This window comes from Borostomias antarcticus, assembly GCF_949987555.1.
Source record: "Borostomias antarcticus genome assembly, chromosome: 18".
In the NCBI taxonomy this organism is placed as follows: Eukaryota; Metazoa; Chordata; class Actinopteri; order Stomiiformes; family Stomiidae; genus Borostomias; species Borostomias antarcticus.
The window spans coordinates 10,188,738-10,214,327 of NC_140251.1; the positions used below are offsets into that span (position 1 = coordinate 10,188,738).

At 45.4% G+C, this 25,590-nt stretch overlaps 1 protein-coding gene across 2 annotated transcripts; it reads left to right on the forward strand.

Annotated features, from left to right (window-relative positions):
* The first annotated feature begins 1,755 nt into the window (after positions 1–1,755).
* On the forward strand, positions 1,756–24,573 carry LOC311321300 (NAD-dependent protein deacetylase sirtuin-3). Of its 2 annotated transcripts, XR_014630886.1 has the most exons (9): positions 1,756–1,904; positions 13,893–14,124; positions 15,866–16,069; positions 17,124–17,356; positions 17,460–17,560; positions 21,669–21,830; positions 22,284–22,496; positions 23,602–24,166; positions 24,226–24,573. XR_014630886.1 is itself a non-coding variant. In XM_084453250.1 (8 exons), the coding sequence occupies exons 2-8, from the start codon at positions 13,901–13,903 to the stop codon at positions 23,833–23,835; spliced, it is 1,371 nt and encodes a 456-aa protein (XP_084309376.1). In that variant the 5' UTR covers positions 1,756–1,904; positions 13,893–13,900; the 3' UTR covers positions 23,836–24,573. The 2 variants fall into 2 exon arrangements, 1 of the variants encoding a protein (XP_084309376.1); XM_084453250.1 differs by having other exon boundaries at positions 23,602–24,573.
* The last annotated feature ends 1,017 nt before the right edge of the window (positions 24,574–25,590 follow it).

Below are 25,590 nucleotides of genomic sequence, written 5' to 3' on the forward strand. Positions count from 1 at the left end.
GAAACATTCTGAATTCAAGTTGGTTTATTTGTCATTTACACCTACCTACTTCTTTTTCTTCTTCGTGTGGGTCAAGTTGTTTCTCCTCTCCCCCCAGGCTCGGGGCCGAGGGGCTATCCTTTTACCCCCCTGAGCCTGGGTGAGGGGTCACCCGGGCTATATATCCGGACACACCTGCAGGAGCCATGTCACCGTTTCGTCATCCACGATCGTCAGGCCACACATTCCGTTGGGTGCCCGATATATTAGACAGTCCTGGATGACGTGGTCTGTGGTTTCTTCCTCGGCGCCACACTCGCACACTGCGCGGGACACTGGTCTGAAGATGATTAAGCCTCACCCACGCCAGTCTGGGTAGGTCCCTCCCGGTAGGGGAAGGACCGGTGGCCGGAATAAAATCACAGAGTCTGAGTCAGTTTGAGTAGGTAGCGAGTTGTTGGTTAAACTCACTCCCCAGTATAAATACCATCCACCCGCACCAGTGAAGAGCTAGATTTTCATTGGCGCAGCTGGTTAAAATGGTGTCTGTCCCGTGGGAGACCTGGGTTCGATTTCCACCCAGAACATGCTGAAACACATGGGTTACACGAGCAGCCATCAGACTATAACAGTGCCTGAGTGTTGTGTGCGTGTATATATGAGTATTACTACACATATCTATATATGTATGTATATATTCTATATGTTATGGGTATGGGTGTATATATTCTTTGTTCTATTGTTCTATGTTTATTCGCCACTACCAGTACGTACATTCTGCATTTCCAACCTTTGCTGTAATTTCCCACTGAAGTAGTTTCAAATAATTTTCAGTAGGCCTAGTTATTATTTTTGTTTTAACCCTCTTTGCACAGCCTACGGCCTGTCTTCTTCCTGTTAACATGGCAGCCGTTGCTAGGAGCGCTGGGTAGAGAATCTATCGTAGGTGGATTGGAGAATATAGCGCAGGAGTTCAACGAATTCGAACGAAAATACTATAACATGAAAACTTGAAAATTATTTGAAACTAACTGGGACGAGTTACTTTGTCAGCGCAATTTAAAAATACGCTTTAAAGCCATTATGTTCAACTTTTGAAATGTAAGTAAAATACGAAAATGCAAACATCTTTTAACATGACCTTTAGTTCGGAAAATTGATTGCGATAATGTGATATAGGCCTACGTTGGGTGACTAGATCAAATCCTATTTAGACGGTAGGCTATGGTCCCTTAAGATCGGGCTCCTAGGGCGGGATTCGAACCCCTCGCTGTCATGTGAAAGTAACCAGTTGACCAATGGCCTTAAGCTGTTGGAGGGCTCGAAAGTGTTCACTCCCTTCTAATATGGTAATGTTTTGAACTGAATAAAATAATGTGAGAAAAGGCCGTCATTCTGGCGGGAGAGAACAATCCCAGTTCCAACTCGGTCTACAAGGCCTACACCGTGAGCATTTGTGGCGATCTGACTCGACAATTGTGTAGCTGACTGCAACGTCAGCTTGCCCTCTGATTGGATTCGCAGCCATATTGCTTACACCGGTTAAAACGGTTCAGATCCACAAAACTGTAGCACATGGTGATTTGGAATGGAATAACAAGTCCTTTTCGTGAAATCAGCTCCAAGCATGTTTCTCGACTGAAGCTGGAAGGTACCGAGGCTACTTTCCTTTTATATACCTACAAGATGCTGCTCAAATGCATGTGACAGGATACAATTAGGGACACAGCCAGGATTCAATTATTTAACCTATTTTAATAACAATGGGGCGGCAGAAGTTGAGCTGTTGTCGGAAGGGTCACAATTGCCTGTTTGATGTTGCTCGCTAAAACGGATCCAGAACTGACCGTGCGATCGAACTTTGCTCTCATCAGCCCGGTTCATATCCCACAAGCCTTCACAAATTCACGCTTCTGGGAAGACAGGTAACGTTAATATGATTTGCATTCAGACATAGGCCTAATCTCTCTCTGTAAAACACTCAAACCCATTTTCTAGCGAACTTGACTGGTTGGTTGATCTGAAACGCAGTTTACTTCCGTCCGTAGTTGTGGCTGTAGCCTACTTCATGCAGATCGTTTGGTAGAGTAGTAGGCTAGGCTACTTTATAAATCTCCGGGGGGAAATTGCACAAGAGTTTGAACCACTTGTTTTTTTCCCACCGTATTTCCAGATGTTGACGTGACTGACATCGAACTTCTCAATGTTCTCCATCAGCATGCAATGATCTCTGTATTCCCATCAGCGGCTCTAGACGTGCTGTGGTCTTGTGCATAGTGTTTTTGTGCGTGGCTGGAAGCCAGCGCACCTAGTATAGCGTTTGTCCGGTTATCACTCTCTCCCTCCCTCCCTCCCTTACATCCAATCCTAACATAACGCGAGCAGGTGAAGCGAGCGTTAGAAAATTGTACATTCTCAATAGACGTGTCCTAACCAGCTGCGAACAGCGCTAGCGACTTTCGCTTGCTTGGAAGATGGCTCGCCTTGGTTCTATTCTTGCGACATTTCGCGGGCATGTCCTGCCCCCCAAACTGTTTTCATTGGTTAAAATCTGTCCTTTGCCCAGTTTCCGGTCACCTAGTCTTGGGCCTGTCTCTTTCGCAGTTGTTTTGCCGGTCTAGAGAGGAAGCGCCTAGGGTGACGCATCGCATAATCTTCCGGTCTGGACCGGAAGAAGAACAGTTGTTGTATCTATAATTTCGGAGGCTAAGACGCTGCAGTGGCTTCAAATGTGTGATATTATGTATCCGGCACACTTCTTCCATGACTTCTTGAAATATTTCTTCAGGTATGTCCATGTTTTCTTCCATCGATGTAAATAAAACAAGCGGAAGTAGGAGGCGGGCTCTACAGGCTCGAGCCGGAAGAAGGGGCGGACTTAACCCTTTAAAAACGGCCATGTCGGCGCCGACAGGATTTTGCACGCGTCACTCAAATCACCATAACTTTTCAACTAAATGTGCAATCGAAAAAATTCCAACAGTTCCTGCAAGCAGAGATGTTGCACTTTCTATCAAAATAGGGTTATTACGGTAGTTCACCCCCCAAAAAAACACGATGCTCGATAGTGCCGGTGCAGAGTTGAGGAGATTTGAAGAGATTGTTTGTGAGAAAATGTCACGAAGATAATCTAGGGTGATCAACCCACCGAAAAGGTTCATTGAGGAGGACAACGACGAAGACATTTATTCTGAACTATGGTATGTAACGTTATCTCTAGCTAACGTTAGCCTGTAAAACTCTGTAGTTTGTATGGTTTTGTAACAAAATCTGCCACAATAATTTATCTCAGGATGAATAAAGTTACCTCAGTATGAATATAGTTAATGTTATCTTATTACATCTCAATTATTTGCAGCATGCCTTCTGCCAACGGGGCTGCAGAGAGCCAACCCAGTTGCTCTGGAGGTGGTGATGAAGTGTTTTCATCTGAACCAGGGTATGTAACATTAGTAATATTGCAGTCTGTAGTAAGTTAGTACAGCTAGCTTGTAAAACTCTGTAGTTTGTATGGTCTTGTAACAAAATCTAGGCCTACCACAAGAATTTACCTCAGGATGAATAAAGTTACCTCAGTATGAATAGTTCCATGTTATCTTATTACATCTCAATTATTTGCAGCATGCCTTCTGCCAATGGGGCTGAGAGCCAACCCAGTTGCTCCGGAGGTGGTGGTGGTGATGATGAAGTGATTTCATCTGAACCAGGGTATGTAACAGTCAAATTGAAGTCTGTAGTAATACAGTGTGTGTGTGTGTGTGTGTGGTGTGTGTGTTTGTGTGTGTGTGTGTGAGTGTGTGCGTGCTTGTGTGTGTGCGTGCACGCGCATGGAACCATATGATCTATATTGTGTAATGTTGTTTGTCATCAATTGATGCTATTTATTGAGTTGTGCATATGCATTATAGATACTTACAATAGCCTACCTGAGAACACCTGTCAAGAACATTTACCTAGATACTCTGAATGTTTACCTGAACACCTAGCACTTAGGGCTCAGGTATCAATCATGTCTGAGTGCACACAGGGCTAAAGTGGGAGGCACATATTTTTCCAGCTGCAGGCGGATATTGATATCACTTTCTTATCATCCACTTTTAGGATGTCTTCTGCTGGGACAGAGAATGGACACAGCCGGGGCCGTAGGCTCAGTCGAGCCGTGGAGGTGCTGGCGATGCTCGTAGCAGGTCACCACATCACCCTACAGCATGGAGAAGTGAGGCGGAACCTGACATAACCCCCCAGCAACCCAGGTTCCTCCCCAAAAGAAACCCTGGTGTCCAACCACCTCTCAATGTAGGAAGACCATCGCCAGGGGAAATCTTCTCACACTTTTTGGATGTGGATATCATCAACCTATTGTGTACAAACACAAACAAAAACGCTGCGAGAAACAAAGCCAAGGGCAAGAAGTTCTTCTGGAAGGACATAGAAGTGGAGGAGATGAAAAAGTATCTGGGCATGTTGCTGTACATGGTGCTGGTGAAATTGCCGAAGAGGACTGACTTCTGGCGGAGGAGCAGCATTTTTCACATCCCCTTTCCTGGCACTGTCATGCCCAGAGACCGGTTCATGGCCATCTCGGACAACCTCCACATGAGTGACCCTGAGGAAGAATGACGCGAAGAAGGGCACGCGAAGAAGGGCACAGTGGAGCATGACCCTCTCCACCGCCTCAAACCCCTGCTGGAGATGATGAGGAACCGCTGCATGAGCTTCTATCATCCAAAGCAGCACATCTCTGTAGATGAGCGAATGGTTGCTACAAAGGCACGGGTGGGCATCAAGCCATATATGAAGGCCAAGCCCACTAAGTGGGGACTTAAGTTTTTTGTCCTCGCAGATGTCAACGGCTACACCATTGACTTCCGCCTGTACACAGAGAAGAACAGCTTTGCGTCGGGGAAGGGGCTGTCCTTTGACGTTGTGGCATCCCTCGTCAACAAGCAGTTCCTGGGGTCTGGCTACGTGGTACAGTATACTGCGACAACTTCTACAGCAGTCCCCTCCTCTTCAGACACCTGGGCCAGCAGGGCTTCAGGGCCTGTGGTACGTACAGGCAGGGAAGAGTGGGCGTTCCGTCCCTCTGGAAAACGCCCTGGAGAAGAGGTCACCAAGGGGAACGATCCGGTGGACCAGGGACGGTGACCTTCTGTACGTGAAGTGGATGGACACCAGAGAGGTCTCCATCATCACATCCATCCACCCTGTGTACAGTGGGGAGACAGTGTTGCGGTGGCAGAAGACAGGTATTGTTATTGTGCATACCGTAATAGGATTTATTTTGTGTTATGAATATTAATTATGATTACTTACCATAGCCTACCTGAGAAAACACTTAGTCTACCTAGATATACTCACCTGAACCCATGAAGGAGAAAACACTTGCCTAGTCACTCACCATGTTATCTATTGAGTTATGAATATGAATTATGAATACTTACCATAGCCTACCTGAGAACATGCTGGAACTAATCTCTCTCTCTCTCTCTCTCTCTCCTCTCAACTCTCTATGTGATGGGCAGCTCCAGAGGGTCCCTATCCCCAGACCCACAGCAGTTTCGGAGTACAATAAGTACATGGGAGGAGTGGACACATTGGACCAGATGCTGGGGACCAATTCAGTCCACCGGAAGACCATGCGATGGCCCATCACAGTGTTCCAGCACTTCCTGGACATCGCTGTAACAAACAGCTTCATCCTCCACAAGGAGCTCGCCAGCCAGCGGCAAGAGAAGCCCATGACACGCCAGGCCTTCCAGGAAGAGCTCTGTGCACACCTGCTGGGAGTTGCAGTGGTGCCTTTTGTTTTAAATGTCTATAATGTCTTGCTTTTTGTTTTAATGCTTTTAATGTCTCATGTAAAGCACCTTGAATTGCCCTGTGGCTGAAATGTGCTATATAAATAAACTTGCCTTGCCTTGCCTTGCCTTGGTGTGCCAGCCAAAGAAGACCCCTACTCACGACCACTTCCCTGTCCCGACCACGACGGGACATGACAACGGGAAACCGCAAAGAGCCAGCATGGGACGTCGCCAGTGCGTTCTGTGCAAGAGGAGCACACCCTGGCAGTGTGAGGAGTGCAATGTGGGCCTGTGTCTGCAGCTGGACAGGAACTGCTTCAGGAAGTTCCACAAAGGCTAAAAAACGCCTGGACATTCATGGACTAAACAGTCCATGAAAAAAAAACTAAGGCCTAAACCCACACAATTTCTTGTACATTTGTAATATAGTTGATGTTTCAAATTGAACATGATAAACCTTTTGTGTATATATGCATTCAAACTTCTGTTCACTAAAAGCCTGTAGAATCTAATTCCGTTTTTGTGTTATAAGCTGTTATTACACATTAATACACATACAGTAGGCTAATGTTAAACAACTGCCAGATCTTGAAAGCTGAAGTCATCTTGGTAAAAGGGGCAAAAGCACATTTTCTGACATTTTCACAGCCAAAGGAATAAAATAAATCCAGGCGGAATGTTTGATGCATATAATTAATCAGGGTTAAAAGGGTTAAGGCAGGGAAGTAAATGACACCAGGCTCTCCTCCCCGAGGAGAGACTGGTGACGCGAGGCTACCAGTCACCTAGTTCCCGTAACTTTAGTGTATCAGATTAGCTAGCGTAGCCTAACTATCTATGACAGAATCATTCCAGAACCTAATATTCAGGTGAATTTGACAAACTAGCAAACTACCTTGCACATTATCTGTCTCATTTGGCAATCCTGCTTTGTGAATAACAGCCCTTGGCTCTAGTTTACCTTACTCTTGCTAGGTGCCAAAAGGCAGGTGTCTCTCTTTAGGCTACAGACATCAGACATTTAGGCTATGCCCAAGACACTCATGACACCAATTTGTACATTTGAATAACAATCATGTTGAACTTGTAGATATTCCACCTGCAGTTATGATTAATTACCAATATGTTTAGCTTCTGTTGACACTGATGTGTCCTTTTTTTTTATTAACAGGAGCAAAATATCACCACCATGCTCAGCGCAGGAGAGCAGCTGCGGCTCTGCTGAGGCAGAACCAGAGGCACCGCTCGCTCACTCGCGTTATGTCAGGATTGAGTTGCGAGCGATGTCGCAGTAAATTTGCTCGCTCGCGTTATCTTAGGATGAGGTGTAACGCCTTGTTCACACAGGAAGCATGATTGCATTACGTTACACCGGAGGTCCAGTCCTTGCGAGACGACTGAAGACCTTGCAAGCCAACATGTGCTTGACTGCCGGAACTCCGCTCGAGTCTTGCGTGACATGCAATGCAGTCATGCAGCCTATGTGAACACGGCGTTACTCCGGACAATGTTGGACTGCATCTCTCTGTTGGCACCACTAGAGGCAGTAGTCCCAGCACTCCAAAATCGAGAAGGACACCAAAATCTCCACTGCACAAGTAGAGTAGTAGTGGTGAGACCTCCATACATTCATCCTTTCACTATCCCTTGCCTAAATTCCACACGTACAGTAGTGGTCAGAGCATTGGACTCCCCACAGGGACATTCTCAGAGATTACCGTCTATGCTGAGCGAAACTCCTCTAGTCTATGTAGCTAAACAAACGCTGTTGTTTACGTTTTATACATCCGGTGGACTTTCGTTTCCCCCTTAATCTACTACCACCTGGTGGTGTGAAGTTATTTCATCTCACACAAGCGCAGATCGGAGGTTCCACTTGGCTACTGGCAAGGCAGGGTAAATAATTGAAGAAAACATTTATGTAAGTCGCTCATGAAAATGTTAGTACAATAATAGTGTCTAAATATATACAGAATAGCAAAATACAAAAAATATACATGGAATCATGTATAATGTGAAGTGAAATACTATGTAATTAACCACAAGAGGCAGTAGTCCCAGCACACGAAAATCAAGAAGGACACCAAAATCAACCCGCTGATCTCCACTGCACAAGTAGAGTAGTGGTGAGAGCATTGGACTCCCACCCAGGAGACCGGGGTTCCCGGTGGGGATGACTTTATGTTATCATCAGTGTAACTGCTTTAGCCACTGACCGCTACCATTAATGTTATGGAAGCTGCTGCTAGTTGTTGTGAGCTCATGAGCTAACTGGCTATCCCGCTCTTATTGTGCTGGATTAGCACTGGAAGCATTGGAACTCTTCTATCTTAATTTATCAGACAATATTTCATGTAATTTCAATTCACAGCTATTTCAGTGGCATGACTAGCTTCCGTCCTACCAGTCCTGAACAGAAATAAGCCAGCCAAGCACATAAGCCAGGCTGGACCTGGCCTGGTTTTCATCTGTGTGTCTGTTCGTAGCATGAGAAATACTGTTGCACACGAGCAGAGGGACCAACAGAGGGCAGTAGAGATTGCACCGTTACTTACCTGGGTGTGATTTTACCAACATCTTCAAGACATAAATCATCCAAATATTGTCCTCCTACCAGTAATATCCTCAGGAGCCGTTAGATGGCGGAACTGCCCTCTTTATTAGTGATCTCTCTGCAGTCCCCCTGACCAGCGATGTTTGGTAGGTAGTCCTTCGGTAGGTAGGCCTTTGACTTGCAACTTGACACATTTCATGCATCGAATAGCTGTCATACTGTTGGGAGCTCATCAACAAGTGCTTTCTTCTCTCTATTAAAGGACAGGATATAGCTGAATTAAGACAAGCGGTCAGTCAGTCATTACATTCCATTACAGCCATTTAGCAGACACTTTCATCCAAAGCAACTTACAAAAATTCCATTTAACGTAGGAAGTCAGTGTACTACTACTCACCAGAACTCACAAGTGTACAAGTAGCCTAACTAAGCATGTAACGAGGAGGCTAAATTAGAGTAGTCGTCGAGTAGTGAAACTCACTCCCCTAGTATGAAGGATGTGCTAAGGACCCTTCTGAGTAGCATATATCTCTTGGCATAGTCGTTAGCACATCTGATTTGCAAACGCAAGGTTGTAGGTTCACGTCCCGCCCTGGACAATCCCTCAACATGGGTCAAAGGAACGAGTGACAAAAAAACAATGCAGAGCGAGTGAAATGAAGTCCGTCACATAATCTAGTGCTAAAGGCAAAGTGTAAGAGTAGCAAACTAAAAATGCAATGTGTACTTAAGAGGGAGGATCCTGGTAATACAGTACTTCTTGAAGAGGTGAGTTTTGAGTTTTGCCGGCGGCGAATGATGGGCAGTCCTGACTGCTGTCCAGACGTCAGTGGCCAGTTCATTTCACCACTGTGGGGCCAGGTCAGAAAAGAGCTGTGACTGCACCGATCGACGGCAGTGGTCTCAGAGTGATAGGGCAGCCAGTCGCCCTGAGGTAGCAGAGCGTAGTGGTCGGGAGGCGGTGTAGGGCTTGACCATGGCCTGGAGGTAGGAGGGAGCTGTTCCATTCATTGCCATGTAGGCTAGTGGATGTGAGCTGCTACAGGGAACCAGTGTAGGGAACGGTTTCAGGGGTTTAATGGCTGACGCCGGGGCCCCAGCCAAGAGGGAGTTGCAGTAGTCACTCCACAACATGAATTTTGATCTGAGGAAATTGCTATACTTTTATGATCTCACCCTCATTTTAAAGAAAAATGGAAATAAGAAAGAAAAGTGAATTATCTTTTTTTTCTTATTTCCATTTTTCTTTAAAATATGATAGTTCACTCAGAATCATCCCTAACAACATTATTTTGTCTTCACAGATCCTTCCGCCAAGATTTCAGCTATGCTGTTTGGCTACATTAATACCAAAAATGTCGTACAATTTCAAGGAAAATGCAAAGGAAGAATGTATTTTTGAGTGAACTATCCCTTTAACAAACTCTTTATTCATGGCAGCGCTTCTATAGATGAGTAACCAGAGTCATTAGTTGCCGTCATTTGTGTTGACTTCACAGATAGCCAGCCACCCCACTCTCTTTGACCAAACTATACCAACACAAATTAGTGGCTTTGTGTCAATTGAGAATCCAACAAAGATGCAACACTTAGTGATATGTCATTAGTGAGTGTTGAAGAGGTCACCATGGTGACCATACTGACAGTTCCAGTCCATAAGGGGGCGATAGAGGACAGGACTCTTTGTTTTAGCCAATGGAGCTACAGTTCACTGCTGTTAACTGGTTTCTTTGTACCTTGCGATTGTGGTTGTTGTGTATTAACTTTGATGATTTTCTCCCTCCAACTTACACTCTAGAACTTGACACACCAGCGTCCAGACTGAATCTTCCTGTTCATTATTGAGCTCAATTCTTTATGTCACGGTTCTCAGCAGGGCTGTGATGCTGTTTGTACAGATAGTGGGAGTGGGCTGCCTTCTGGCTGTAGGAGATGTTTTGCACTCTTCTCCAGAGTTGTAAAAGGATTAGGCATTTGGGTGTTTTTTTGTGTGTGGGAGGGGTGAAAGTGAGAGTTGTGGTAGTGGCAGCCAGTGTTGTGGGACGGCTCTAATTAGATTACTGTAACCCCCATAGGTGGGACTGGGCTGCACCCCTGGTGGTCCGAGGGGCACTGGGTCAGGAGGGGGCTCAGCTCCAGACCAGGAAGATGGGGGAGGGCAGAGCCCTCTGAAAGACAAGCCAGTGGGAGGGTTCTCAAATCCTCTCTAAAGCTTTTGTCATTTATACAGGGATTTATTCTTCACTAAAGAACAATCCTCAGGATCAGAGCAGCGTCAAGTAGCATCATTACACAGAAGAAGAGTTTTACTGATTGCAGCCCAACCTATTAGATAACATGAACGCATTGTAAGAACTTAGCACTGTGGACCTGAACATTCAAATTCTGTTTTATATGGATGATGAGATGAGCCATGAATACAGTGAATCGTCCCCTTGCACTGACTGTCTGTCCCAGCCTTACTAAACTAGTCTAATTACAGTCAATTTGTCAACATGGAGACCAAAAATTGCCCCCTCATTACTCGTGTATTTCCCCAGCCCCACTCCTGTCTGGCTGCACATTCTGCTAATGACAGCCTGTTGCTACCCTTGGTTCCTACCTTTTTCACCATGGTTTCCTCAGGCCAGTATGACCATGTTGTTTTTTCTCCCCCTGGAGTTGGGCCCCCATGTTAAGGCTAGTTAAGTCTCTGTTTAGCAGAGGACAACATGGTGGTGGGGACGGTCCTGGGATGGTGTTGGGGACGGTCTTGGGACCTGGATGGTGTTGGGGTCCTGGGCTGGGACCTGGATGGTGTCGGGGTCGGTCCTGGGACCTGGATGGTGTCGGGGTCCTGGGCTGGGACCTGGATGGTGTCGGGGTCCTGGGCTGGGACCTGGATGGTGTTGCGGTCCTGGGCTGGGACCTGGATGGTGTTGCGGTCCTGGGCTGGGACCTGAATGTGTTGGGGTCCTGGGCTTGGACCTGGATGGTGTTTGGGTCCTGAGCTGCAACCTGGATTGTGTCGGGGACAGTCTTGGGACCTGGATGGTGTTGGGGTCCTGAGCTGCGACCTGGATGGTGTTGGGGTCCTGAGCTGCGACCTGGATGGTGTTGGGGTCCTGGGCTGGGACCTGGATGGTGTCGGGGACAGTCTTGGGACCTGGATGGTGTTGGGGTCCTGGGCTGGGACCTGGATGGTGTTGCGGTCCTGAGCTGGGACCTGGATGGTGTTGGGGTCCTGAGCTGGGACCTGGATGGTGTTGGGGTCCTGGGCTGGGACCTGGATGGTGTTGGGGTCCTGAGCTGGGACCTGGATGGTGTTGGGGACAGTCTTGGGACCTGGATGGTGTTGGGGTCCTGGGCTGGGACCTGAATGTGTTGGGGTCCTGGGCTGGGACCTGGATGGTGTTGCGGTCCTGGGCTGGGACCTGGATGGTGTCGGGGACAGTCTTGGGACCTGGATGGTGTTGGGGACAGTCTTGGGACCTGGATGGTGTTGGGGTCCTGGGCTGGGACCTGGATGGTGTTGGGGTCCTGGGCTGGGACCTGGATGTGTTGGGGTCCTGGGCTGGGACCTGGATGGTGGCGGGGACAGTCTTGGGACCTGGATGGTGTTGGGGTCCTGGGCTGGGACCTGGATGGTGTTGGGGTCCTGGGCTGGGACCTGGATGATGTCGGGGACAGTCTTGGGACCTGGATGGTGTTGGGGTCCTGGGCTGGGACCTGGATGGTGTCGGGGACGGTCCTGGGACCTGGATGGTGTCGGGGTCTCTGCTAGCGGCACCATCTGTCCTGGAGCCTAATAACCAGGCTTGTGATTTATTGCTGTTCTCAGCAGTGTTCCTGAAGGAGCCAGAGACAAAGCTTTCCCCCACCACCTGCTGGCTTTAATAGCACTCCAGGAACGTGTGTGAAGGCTTCTGATGTGGAGGAGATTGAGCACCAAGGAAAATGAGCTTGGACAATTCAGGACTTTCTTTCTCTCTGTTTAAAGTGCAGGTGCTAGGCCCACTAACACACAGACCGTCTGCAGGTCCAGCATCAGTTCCCTTCATACTTGTTTCAGTTGTTTTCTTCAATACCTCCTGTCTAGATCTTCTCCTTTCTCTGACCGTCCTCATCCTCCCCATCCCTCACAGAGCCCTACATGCTTTTATTTCCTTGTTGTGTGCGGCTGAGCTGACATTCATTGATCCTCTGGCGAACCCTGATCCTAATGCTGGCCTCACACAACAGGATATTTAAAATCCTAACCGAATTTTAAATAGGGTTGCATCACACATATAAGGAGAACCTTTATTCATTATGCACATACGACAAGATTTTAAAATAGCGGCTCATCACACACTACAGGATCTTATCGTGCCCACGGGAACAACAAACCACTGGACTCTCCGTCTTGCTTGTAAAGTAGTGACGTAATAATCTTAAATATCAAACATGTTTTATATTATCGGGGCCGCCCTGATGGGTCTGCGAGACGTTGGTATAAGATTGGATCTGTAAACCCCTCACATTACAACATCATCTGGGCCGAACATCGGTAGCCTACCGACCAACGTCCCAGACCAGATTTCTCCTCCAACTGTCGGGAGATAAATTGGCCCAAAAGTCCTGTAGTGTGAGCCCGGCATTACACAGCTCTCCTCCAGTGAGAGGTGGATTTATCCTGCAGCTAGGCTCTGATGCTGGCCCTGGTTTATGGCTTGTAGCTCTTTTGTCTCCATCCTCTGTCCCTTTCCCCAATCACTCTCACTCATTCCTCATGGAAGTTGTTTGAAGGCCCAGAAAAGCTTTGGAACCGACCCCCCATCCACCCACCCATCTCATCTCTCTCTCTCTCTCTCTCTCTCTCTCTCTCTCTCTCTCTCTCTCTCTCTCTTCTCTGGTCCCTCTTTATTGGATCCCGCCTCCATATCATTTATCTCTGCCCCCCCCCCTCCTTTCTCCTCCCTTTGTGGGGGCTTGAGGGGGCATCCTCCTTTCTCTCCCAGCTGGGTTTGTTGACACACAGTCAATCCTGGGTTCTCTTTCACCCCAGCCCTCCTCTCTTTCTAACATGCCCCCCTCCTCTCCTCTTCGCTCCTCTCTCCTTCAACACTAAAGCTGCCACAGCTGTGGACTGTATTAGCATAGCTGCTGAAGGGGGGGGGGGGTGTAAATATATTACAGCCATTACCTTTTGTTCCAGCGGTGACAGTTTTAAAACATTTCAGCTTTTCACCGGGGCGAAAGGGAAAGAGCACAAAGGAGCGGCACTATAATTTTATTGTAACTGCTTTTTAAATATGGGTCAGAAAGCGGGCAGGGCAGGGAGGGGTGAGCAGAGCTAGTGAAGCCACCTGAAACCTGATGAGACCAGTATTTATAAAGACCAAACAACTGACAAGTGTTCTGAAGGTTGTTTTAGCTTTGGCCTAATTGTGGAAACTGAGTTGGGAGTTTTTATGTAGTTTACTTCCCATACCAGTTTTCCTTCTACTTCCAAAAATGTGAACTATTTAGTTTTACTCAAACAAAATAAACAGTTCTTGATATTGTATTTACCAATACTGTATGCCCATCAACAGGTGGAAAGATGAGCAAGTCCCGGTCCAGCTGGGACAAGAAAACCTCTCAACCTGCAGTCACCAGGCTCACCCGTAGCTCCACCAGCCAAGCCAGGCAGACCAAGCCAATCCAGCCCCAGGCTTCTGGGCCTAGTCCCCACGGGACCCAGGAGAGGAAGCAGACTGACTCTGGTCTGGCCCAGGGCCTCAGCTTGATGACTGTGGGTGGACAGGAGGAGCCTCTGCCAGCGAGGTAATGAACAGACATCACACCGCTGCTGCTGCTGTTGTTCTTGTACGAGCACGCTTTCTCAGACTGCATCTGTTCAGCAATTATCCGCTATCTGTCATTCCATACGGTGGCACTAGATCACAGTTAGGCTACAATTTCATAAAATATTGTACCGAAGAGATATAATGACACTCTACCACACACACACTCTGCAATATCAGAGGTATAGACTACTAAAGTCCAGTCTTCCGGTCATACCCCTTCCACTAGAGCAAGGGTCGGCAACCTTTACTATCAAAAGAGCTATTTTTGACCACTAAATAAATAAAAAGCCTTATTAGGGCAGTGTTTCCCCTAGATTTATTTTCAGACTTGGTGAATCTTGACAAATCTTGCCGTCAAACACTTAATCTCTTGCATTCTGTTGAATTTGTATGCCCAGTTTGTGCTGCATTAGCTTGTCTGCTGCCTTCTAGCTGGTTAACTAATACTAATAAATGTAGGTATTAATTTCCATATAATTTTAGTCCAAGCCAGGGGGCCACTAGAGAGGGGCTAAAGAGCCACATGTGTCTCTGGAGCCACAGGTTGCAGACCCCTGCACTGGAGGTTCAGGCCTAGACATGGCTAAAAGAAATACAGTTGTGGAGACAATTCAGCAGCTTGCTACTGGCCATTTATCTGGGACATGTAGTTTGATTTCGCAAGTTTTATATGGCCAACATGATGACAAAAACGCTGTATCTCTGTTATGTAATAGCTCTGTGTCACAAGGAATGTTAACTTGAAGGATTCAAGATTGTAACAGTTTTATTTTGGAAGGAATGCTTGATGTTGTGTAAATTACAATCCCATTTCCGGGTCGGAAAACTGTAGGGGTGTGACTTCACTTTATAGCCATAGGAGAGTCTGGAGATACCCCGATATTACATTAGAGACTCATGTACATCACTGATATTACATTATAAACTCATGTATACATCTCTGACATTATAGACTAAGAATTATTATTATTATTGTTGTTATTTATTATTATTATTATTATTATTATTACAATAATAATGACTTTATTTGTATAGAACCTTTCATACAAATAAATGCAGCTCAAAGTGCTTTACAACAGAGAATGTACAGTACATGCACGGAGTGCTTCACATACAAATAGACATAAAATAAACAATAAGCAGGAAAATAAGATGGAAGATAAAACACAATAAAATATAAGAGAGAGAATATAAGAAATCAAGTCAAATACAATGTGAAAATAACAGGCCTGCCCACACAGTGTAATCAAGGTAGGCGACCTCGCCCGTAATACAGTAACTCACATCGCGCCCCTACTTGATGTCCTTTCACTGACGTATGTGTTTAGGAACATACTCAGTGAAGATTTATCAGACTGCATCTGTTCGGCGATTATCCACTATCTGTCATTTGATACAGTTGCACTAGATCACAGTTAGGCTACAAATGAATAAAATGAATAAAATATTGTACTGAACATATATAATGACACTATACCACACACACACACACACACACTCTCATATCACTGATATTACATAATAGACTCATGTCACTGATATTACATTATAGACTCATGTATATATCACTGATATTACATAACCTCCTCCCCCATTTCGTCCTGGGCAGAGGTAATCACTCTGTCATTATAGACTCATGTCACTGTCATTATGAGTCTTGTGTGTGTATTTATCACTGTCTGCAATTACCTTATGTATATCACTGTCTGCTGATGCAGGAGACCATCCACAGGCAGCAGTGAGCCCAGTCTGTCCTCTGGGTCCAAGCCCAGGCAGGGCGCTCCGTCTGGGGCCGTGGTGAAGCCGGTGTGCAGGGGGGGGCTGGCCTCCGTGGCCCGTCTGGTGAAGCAGGGCCGCTGCAGGAACGTGGTGGTGGTGGCGGGGGCTGGTATCAGCACAGCCAGCGGCATACCTGACTTCAGGTGGGGGGGACTGGGAGTGTATACCCTCCGTAGTCTACCACACACACACACTCTCTACCACACACACACACACACACTCTACCACACACACACATACACACACTACCACACACACACTCTCTACCACACACACGCACATACACACTACCACACACACACACTCTACCACACACACACACTCTCTACCACACACACGCACATACACACTACCACACACACACTCTCTACCACACACATACACACACTCTACCACACACACACTCTCTACCACACACACACACACACACTCTACCACACACACACATACACACACTACCACACACACACTCTCTACCACACACACGCACATACACACTACCACACACACTCTACCACACACACTCTCTACCACACACACACACACACACTCTACCACACACACACTCTCTACCACACACACACACTCTACAACACACACTCTCTACCACACACACACACACTACCACACACACACTCTCTACCACACACACACACACTCTACAACACACACTCTCTACCACACACACACACACACACACACACACACACACACACACACACACACACTCTACCACACATACACACACTACCACACACACTCTCTACCACACATACACACACTACCACACACACACTCTCTACCACACATACACACACTACCACGCACACACTCTCTACCACACATACACACACACTACCACACACACACTCTCTACCCCACACACACGCTCTACCACGTACACACACACGCTCTACCACGTACACACACACACTCTCTACCACACACACACTCTACCACACACACTCTGTCACACACACACACACGCACACAAACACATATACACACACACAACCACATACTCTCTACCACACACACTCTCTACCACACACACGTACACACAGACATGCACTCTACCACACACACACACACACACACGCTCTACTACACACACACAGTCACACATGCAAGAGCACACTCTCTCTCAAACACATACAGTACACTCGGCCTCTTTCTCCGTCTGTCCGTCCCCCCCAGGACGCCGGGGACGGGACTGTACGCTAACCTGAAAAAGTACAACATCCCGTATCCGGAGGCCGTCTTCAACATCGACTTCTTCTCCAACGACCCGCTGCCATTCTTCTCCCTGGCCAAGGAGCTGTACCCCGGCAGCCACCGGCCCAACTACATCCACTACTTCATCCGCATGCTGCACCACAAGGGCCTGCTGCTGCGCATGTACACGCAGAACATCGACGGCCTGGAGAAAGGTCAGCGCGGGGGGAATCGGTTACATTTATTACGCGCCGGCTCTAGCTGACGATGCCGTACGCCGGCCGGCGGTGAAGGGTAACGTCCCGTTTCCTCTCACAGCATGCGGCATCCCGGACGACAAGCTGGTGGAGGCTCATGGGAGTTTCGCTACTGCTTCCTGCCACTTGTGCTACACGCCGTTCCCTGCCGAGGAGGCGAAGGTGAAGCTCAAAAAAAGGTCACCGACGACATCATCCTCCATGTCGTTGGATTGACTCGCTGTGTCCGAAATCACATACTTTTTAAAAACTTTTTTCTTTTTACTATTAGTACATACTACAGCTGCCCTTACAAAGTACCTATGTTGCATGCAGTATGCATACAGTTGAGACATACTGTACTATTTCCAGCTAAGCATCCCAGAATGCATTTCTCGCTAGCCAGAGGCGATAGTGGGGATTTTAAAGCAGGCTAAAAGCTGTTATTGTACATTTTAATATATTTTCAGGCAAGAAAGTAACCATTTAGAATAACCCCTGTTTGTAAATCCATAAATCCATAACAGAAGAGCAGTACAGTGGTACAATAATGTACCACTACAGTACATTACAGTACCTTAACTGCAGGGTTTGACAGAAATGTCAAACAAATAAACAAGAAGTAAACTGATTTGGGGGCAAATATCTCTAGCTAGCTAGGTAAAGTTACTATATAGTAACTAGCTTACTATATTTTTGTTTTAACAGTTGGTAAAAAAAAAAAAAGTGTTCCAAAAAAACAAACTTGTTAGTTCATCTGAAATGCTGGGATCGTCATTCGCATCTGGATGGTGACAGGCAGACAAATAACCTATCAAACAAACATAATATTTACCGTAAAAAGAGAAAAACTAAGGCAGCTTTTCTGGTTAAAAAGTTAAAAAGCCTTTATTGCTAAGCTAGTTCATCATTAGAACATTAAAAAACCGACATGTTTGGGCCTGCACAGGCCTTCATCAGGGCACAGATAGTCACAAACATTTCACAGCAGTCTTAAATAGGGACACACAAAAGGGTGGGGTGCAACTAAAGGGTGGAGCCCAGCAATACTTCAATCATTCAATCAAGTAAAAGTCACAACTATTACCTGTTGCAAGGATGAGTATCCAAAGAATAGACAATATCCAAATGAGTATATAGTACATAATCATAAAGTACATAATCATAAATTACATAATCAAAGAAAATACACATGATACATGTCAGGATCACACAAGGGAGAAGTCCACAGCAATAGTTTACAAAAAAGGAGTCAAATCCAACTCCTCATAAATTTCTGGAAGTGTGATAGCATTGCACCTAAAAATCCACTCCGATTCTTTTTGGTTCAGACGTTTCAGGCCCCTCCTGTCTGATACCGGAACAAGGTCAATACCTATGGCTAATAGAGAAGAGGGATCATTACCATGATGCTGTTTGAAATGTCTAGCCATGGGATATTCCAGATTGCCAATCCTAAAGGTGTATTTGTGTCCTGCAAGTCCCTTGTAATCTACGTTTAGTGCGGCCTATGTAGAAGACTTGACAGGCTGTACACTCTAATTTCTACACAACAAAGGTAGATTTACAGTAATGAAATGGTGAATGCGATATGTTTTATCTCTAGCTGCAAAAGATTTAGATCGCACCACATTGCTGCAATGAGGACAATTGTCACATCTATAGCACCCCTTAACTTCAGATCTCAACCAATTACTAGGTCAATCAGCTGGTAGATGACTTTGTGACACTTTTGTCTTTTAGAGTTGGGGCCGTCTTGAAGGTTACCAAGGTTGGTTCGGGGAATACCTCCTTCAAAGCACTATCACATTCAATAATATTCAGATTTTTTCTGTTTTGATCTCATGTGCTTCAGTGCTATATTTAGTAGTAAAATAGACTCTCCTATGAGTCTCTTTCAGAGGTTTCCTTTGTAACAGCATTCCCCTGTCTAGTGCTAGCTCCTTTCACTACCTCCGTCTTCTACCCTCTACCCAGGAAGGGGGATTCCATTTCTACACTTTTCTCTTAAAAATCTTTTGGCTGATCACAAATATGGCGCAAGCTCTGGAACTGGCCAAATGGGATGTTGTCCTTTAAAGATTTTGTATGGAAAGATTTAGCATGCAGGGTAGTATTTCTATCTGGCTGCTTCCTAAAAATGGAGGTACGAAGCTGTCCGTCTTGGTGATATTAACATCCAAGAAGTTTAAGCTATTCGGACTGTCAAGACAGAGTTTAATATTAGCATTAGTGCTGTTAATATATTGATGGAATTGCAACAATTCATTTTCATCACCCAACAGAATAATGTCATCAATATATCTACCCCACCAGATGATATTCTGGGCAAAGGCATTTCTCTCTGTACTATAGACACAATCCTCCTCCCATTTACCCATAAAAAGACCAGCAAAGCAAGGACTAAACCAGGTCAGGTCCAGCCTGGCTTATGTGCGTGGCTGGCTTGTTTCTGTTCAGGACTGGTCAAACGGAAGCTAGTCATGCCACTGAAATAGCTGTGAATTGAAATTACATGAAATAATATCTGATAAATTAAGATAGGTCTTGTCGCATGGACACATCAGTTCCAATGCTTCCAATTCTAATCCAGCACAATAACAGCGGGATAGCCAGTTAGCTCATGAGCTCACAACAACTAGCAGCAACTTCCGTAACATTAATGGTAGCGGTCAGTGGCTAAAGCAGTTAATCTAATAATACTAACATAAATGTATTTTAGACAGTAGGCTAGGCATTTTAAGGAGTAGGCCTAGGTCCCAGCACTTATTTTGGCCCAATTTAAACACTGGTTAACACTATGGTAATATTTGAGTGTCGATAGTCTACCTACCTTCCGTTGTAACCTCATGCGCTAACTCGGCGGGTTGGTTTTGGTGTCCTTCCAGTCCCTAGTGTGGGTTGAGGTTAGAGTAACGGTTGGGGTTAGAATAAGGGTTGGGGTTGGGACAGGATCTGACCTATAGGTAAGGGGGTAAAGGTTGGAGTGAAAGGATGAACATGTGGACGTTTGGGGTATAGTCCCATAAAGTCATCCCCACTGGGGCTTTGAACCCCCGTCTCCCGGGTGGGAGTCCTATGCTTTCACTGCTACTCTACTTGTGCAGTGGAGATCGGCAGATTGATTTTGGTGTCCTTCTTTATTTTGGTGTGCTGGGACTACTGCCTCTTGTGGTGCCAACAGAGAAATGCAGGTCAACATTGACCGGAGGGAGGGACTGATAACCGGACAAACACTATTCTAGGTGCGCTGGCAAAAAAACACTACCTCTTGTCTAGGTGCGCTGGCTTACAGCCATGCACAAAAAAACACTGCCTCTTGTGGTAGGTGCGCTGCCTCTTGTGGTAGCAACATAGAACTGCAGGTCAACAACCCGACAGAGGAACTGAGGACAACTGGACATTTGCTATCTTTGGTGCATCGCCACACACAAAAAGAGATCAATGATCTCAATGGGACCACCTGGTAAAATAAAGGTAAAATAAATAAATAAAATGCAACTTTTATTATCATTAATTAAACTCAATTTCCCACAAATGTCTCATATCCTGATCCCGTTAAGACACTTTTGGTTAATTATAACAAGTGAAATAGTCCTGTGAATGAAAGAGGTTGGCAATTTAGTGTAACTCTAGTTTATTCTGATCTTGGACTGCAGAAGGATAAATACACAGGAGCTTAAACTTCCCCTACTTTATTGATCCCGGTGGAAATTGCACAGCAGCACTAAACAAAGGATATCAAAGAAGCACTATCAAGACTAAACAGAAATTTGCAATAAACCAGATATTTGCTGTCTTTGGTGCGCTGGCTTACAGCCACGCACAAAAAAACACTGCCTCTTGTGAACACATGATCCCGTTGCACAACCTTTAGATTGCCTGAAAAGTTTGTCCTAGAAGATAAATACAGAGTTAGTCAGGCTTAATATTTATTTGGGAACACTGGCTGGCACAAGCAGTTTGTCCGCATTTAGTTTTGACAATTGATAAGTTGATAATGACGATACTAGTGGAAATATAGAAACAATCAGCTGTCATCTGAGGATTGCCAGAAAAGTATGCTGGCTTGCATACTGCAAAATGTGACCGGATGTCCTGGTATTTTTGGCATACTACATTTGACATACTATGTATTTGGACATACTAAATCTTTTTCTGGTATACTGAATAGTATGGAAGTATGCGATTTCGGATGCAGCCACGGTCATTTCTCCCCTCCCCTCTCACCGCCTCTCACCCTCCTCCTTCTCTCTCCTCTCTCCTCCATTCCTCTCTCCTCCTATCTCAGAGCAGCATTATGAGTGACCGTGTACCCATCTGTGGGTTCTGCGCGGGGACGGTCAAACCTGACATCGTGTTCTTTGGAGAAGACCTTCCTGAGAAGTACTTCCAACATACTACAGATTTCTCCAAGGCTGACCTGCTCATCGTCATGGGCACCTCTTTACAGGTAAACACCTCTTCACAGGTAAACACCTCTTTACAGGTAAACACCTCTTTACAGGTAAACACCTCTTTACAGGTAAACATCTCTTTACAGGTAAACATCTCTTTACAGGTAAACACCTCTTTACAGGTAAACACCTCTTTACAGGTAAACACCTCTTTACAGGTAAACATCTCAGTTCGACCACATCAAAGTTGATCATTCTTTAACGTAACAGCCGTTCCTTTATAACAGCATTCTAACAGAGCATTGAGATGTACATATACAGTACTTGGCAACTTACATGACAAACACAGGGCCAAGAATCACCTGTTGGTCCCCAGAAACGGGTTCTGAATCACAGAATAATTAATTTAAGAAAGACATTGATTAATACATTTTATTTCAAGCTCATGTGTAGTAATGTGACACAGTGCAGGATCACGCTTGACACGATGGTTCTGTCCCGCGCGTCAGATCGAACCCTTCGCCAGCCTGGTGAACACAGTGAGGCCCGGCGTTCCCAGGCTGCTGCTGAACCGGGACCCCGTCGGCCCGTTTCAGACGACGCCGCTGCGCAAGGGCGACCACGTGCAGCTAGGAGACCTGCAGGAGGGCGTCCGGAGGTTGGCTGAGATCCTGGGCTGGCACGCAGACATACAGGACCTGATGAGCAGCCTCGAACCCGGGGTAGGTGAAAATCTCGTACCGTTAACCGCTTTGTTTCTTTTTGGGGGGCCAAGCAGCAAAGCTCCAGGGCCACCATTGTGATTCTACCTTTTCATATTATTTGGGGGCCAAGTTTCTACCTTTTCTTTTTCAAGCTTCTATGGAAGCCCCTAGAACCGTATGGTAAAAAGTTATGGAATTTGGCACACATTTGGGACAGTCCCATGACCCTTGTCACCATTCATGTCGGCACCTCAAACACTCAAGTGCCACAAATGTGTCAAATGTGCTTTTATGTGTGCAACTTTCGAACTGTATGCCAGATTTTCCAAAATAGATCACAAATATTGAATTGTATGCCATATTGGATTTTATGAAAAATGCTTAACATCTGTCTTCTCCTAGGAATTTAACCAATCTGCATGAAACTCTGTAAACACAATCTAGGGACTAAGTTCCATGTCAGCAAAAGTTTGAAAAGTACAAAAACAGAGCCACTATGAGTCAATGAAGATGGTCGAGGGTGTGGATTTTCACATAAAGGTGTATCACTTCTGAACGGTTGGACCGAACTCCACAAACTTTTCTATGCATATCACCGCACATAAACAGAGGCTAACCATTATTGGCCCAAACAAACAAAATGGCAGCACTAGAGAGCATTTCCTGTTGGCCTAACTGCCATGCCGATTTTTCCAAAACTTCGTTCAGTAGTAGAAGGGCATGCCTAATGGCCACTGGAGAAATATGAAGCTGATTGGCCACAGGTTGGCGCTATAACAAGCTCAAATGCCTATAAGTATTGGACCTTTGACTTCCGCCTTAAGGATTTTCCGTAAATTACCATAATATTACGTTGACATAATCGCTATATTGATTTTGCCTAGAAGGTCACTCCAAAGTCCCTTTGGCTGACCAGAAGCTGTTGTTATGGCGTCTTGCACTCTCACTGCCCCGTATTGCTGCTAGCAGCTATATATTTTAATTAAATTGATAAATATTTAATGAAATGTAATTAATTAATTGAATTGAAAAGAATCAGATCTAATCAAATCAAACTGAACTGAATTGCGTAATGTAGTCTAATGGTGCAGTGCATTGATGTCATCCTACTGTCTCCACCCAGACCATCTCCACCACGCTGGTCAGCAGCTGTCCTCCATCAGGGAGCGGCGGTCAGAAGCTGAGCCAGACCAGGGCCACAGGGCTGGGGAGGAGAGGTGCCTCACAGCCCCCTGACAGGCGGCCCCCCAAGTCCAGGCCTGGGGCCCGAGGGCCCACCACCAGCAGCAGCAGTGATGAGGAGAGTGACTCCGACACAGACAGCAAGAGCACAACGTCGTCCAGCCCCAGCCACTGAGACGGAGCCACAGAAGACAGGGTCTCCTCTGAGGTCTTAGAAATACACTCACTCCTTTAGGAGACTGGAAAGGTTTGTGACGTGTCTGCTGTTGTTGCTTCATCTTTTGTAAGTGTTCCTTGATCTTAGTGTCATTGTGTCTTTTTCCCCAAACACAGATTTGTTAAAGACATTATGTAAAACTGGACACCTCAACTGTGGGGGTTTATGTTGTGTAGATGGTTGGGTTAGTGAGGGTTGTATAGATGGTTGGGTTAGTGCGTGATGTGTGTGTAGATGATTGGGTTAGTGAATGTGTGTGTAGATGGTTGGGTTAGTGAGTGATGTGTGTGTAGATGATTGGGTTAGTGAATGTGTGTGTAGATGGTTGGGTTAGTGAGTGTTGTGTAGATGGCTGGGTTAGTGAGGGTTGGGAGGTGGTCCACTGGGTGTGCAGTCCTGCTGGGGGGTGCCTCCAAAACTCTAATAACTGTCTCTGCTCCGCAAGAACCCATGTGTGTGTGTGTTTGTGTGTGTGTACATGCGTGTATCAGAGAGTGTGTGGTTGTGTGCATTTGGATACTAGGAGAGAGCTTAATGTTAGCCTAGAAACAATGCTTTGTCAATGTTGGCAAAATGCATTTATTCCCTTTTGAACAGGCACAGTTAGTGCTTCTTATGATACACTGAGGGCAGCTCAGCACTTGGTTAACTAAATAGAGTGGTCTTATTGGTTACATAGTCCTGATAAAAACTATTTCATAACTGTTATTCATTATTATACCAGTACTGATGTGATTGTAACTGAATACTTGTATTTTTCTTGTTGGATATATTTTTGATATCAGTCTTTCCTTGTTATATTGTACAAAATAAACTATTTAATAATAAAAGTCTCACTTTTTCCTTATATCACTTCAAGGTTTTTCACAACCCTTTAATGGCCTGCTCAATTGTTTGATAGAGCACATTTTGAGTCTTGATATCTTGTTGAAGAAAAAAAATAATATTACCTAACCATGCTTCAACTTGATAGCTGATATCATGTCGAGGAATAGATTCCAACGGTTGCGCCGGTTTATTCATTTCAATGATAATCAGCAGTGCAACGACAGTCCAGACCGATTCTACAAAATCCGCCCACTCTTCGATATGCTTCGTCAGCAGTGTCTCCAGATCCCCTCCACCTACAAGCACGGTGTGGATGAGGTCATGGAGGCATATAAGGGCACAACGGCTGGCACTCTCCGTCAGTATATCGCCAACAAGCCAGACAAGTGGGGCTTTAAGTTGTTCTGCCGGGCCAGTTCCTCTGGCATCATTCATGACATGCTTCTTTATCAAGAAGCCTTTTTCTTTTATTATGCAAAAATGAAAATTTTCACTACTTTTTTATGTTTTTAAATATATTTTCTATTATAGTTTCATCCTTTTTATGATTATACCTGGTTTTGTATATTACTCTTTTTCCATTAAAGACATTTGTGTCAATAAAAATGTTTCATTTCAATTTAAGCATCTATGATTAATCTTGAAAATACACTTTTACCATAGAAGGCCGGCTCAACCATCGGTAGAGGCTCATAAAAAAAAAAGTTCAGTAAAAAAAACATTTGTGTCCATTTGTGTCCTACGAAATTTTCCATAGCTTTTTTCTTGGTCTGGCAATTAAAGTGTTAAAATGTGTATCAGTGTGGTACTAGAGTACAGAATAAATAGTAATACAAATGAATTACTGTGAAACTACTGAGCCATAAAGCAGAGAAAATGAGTCAC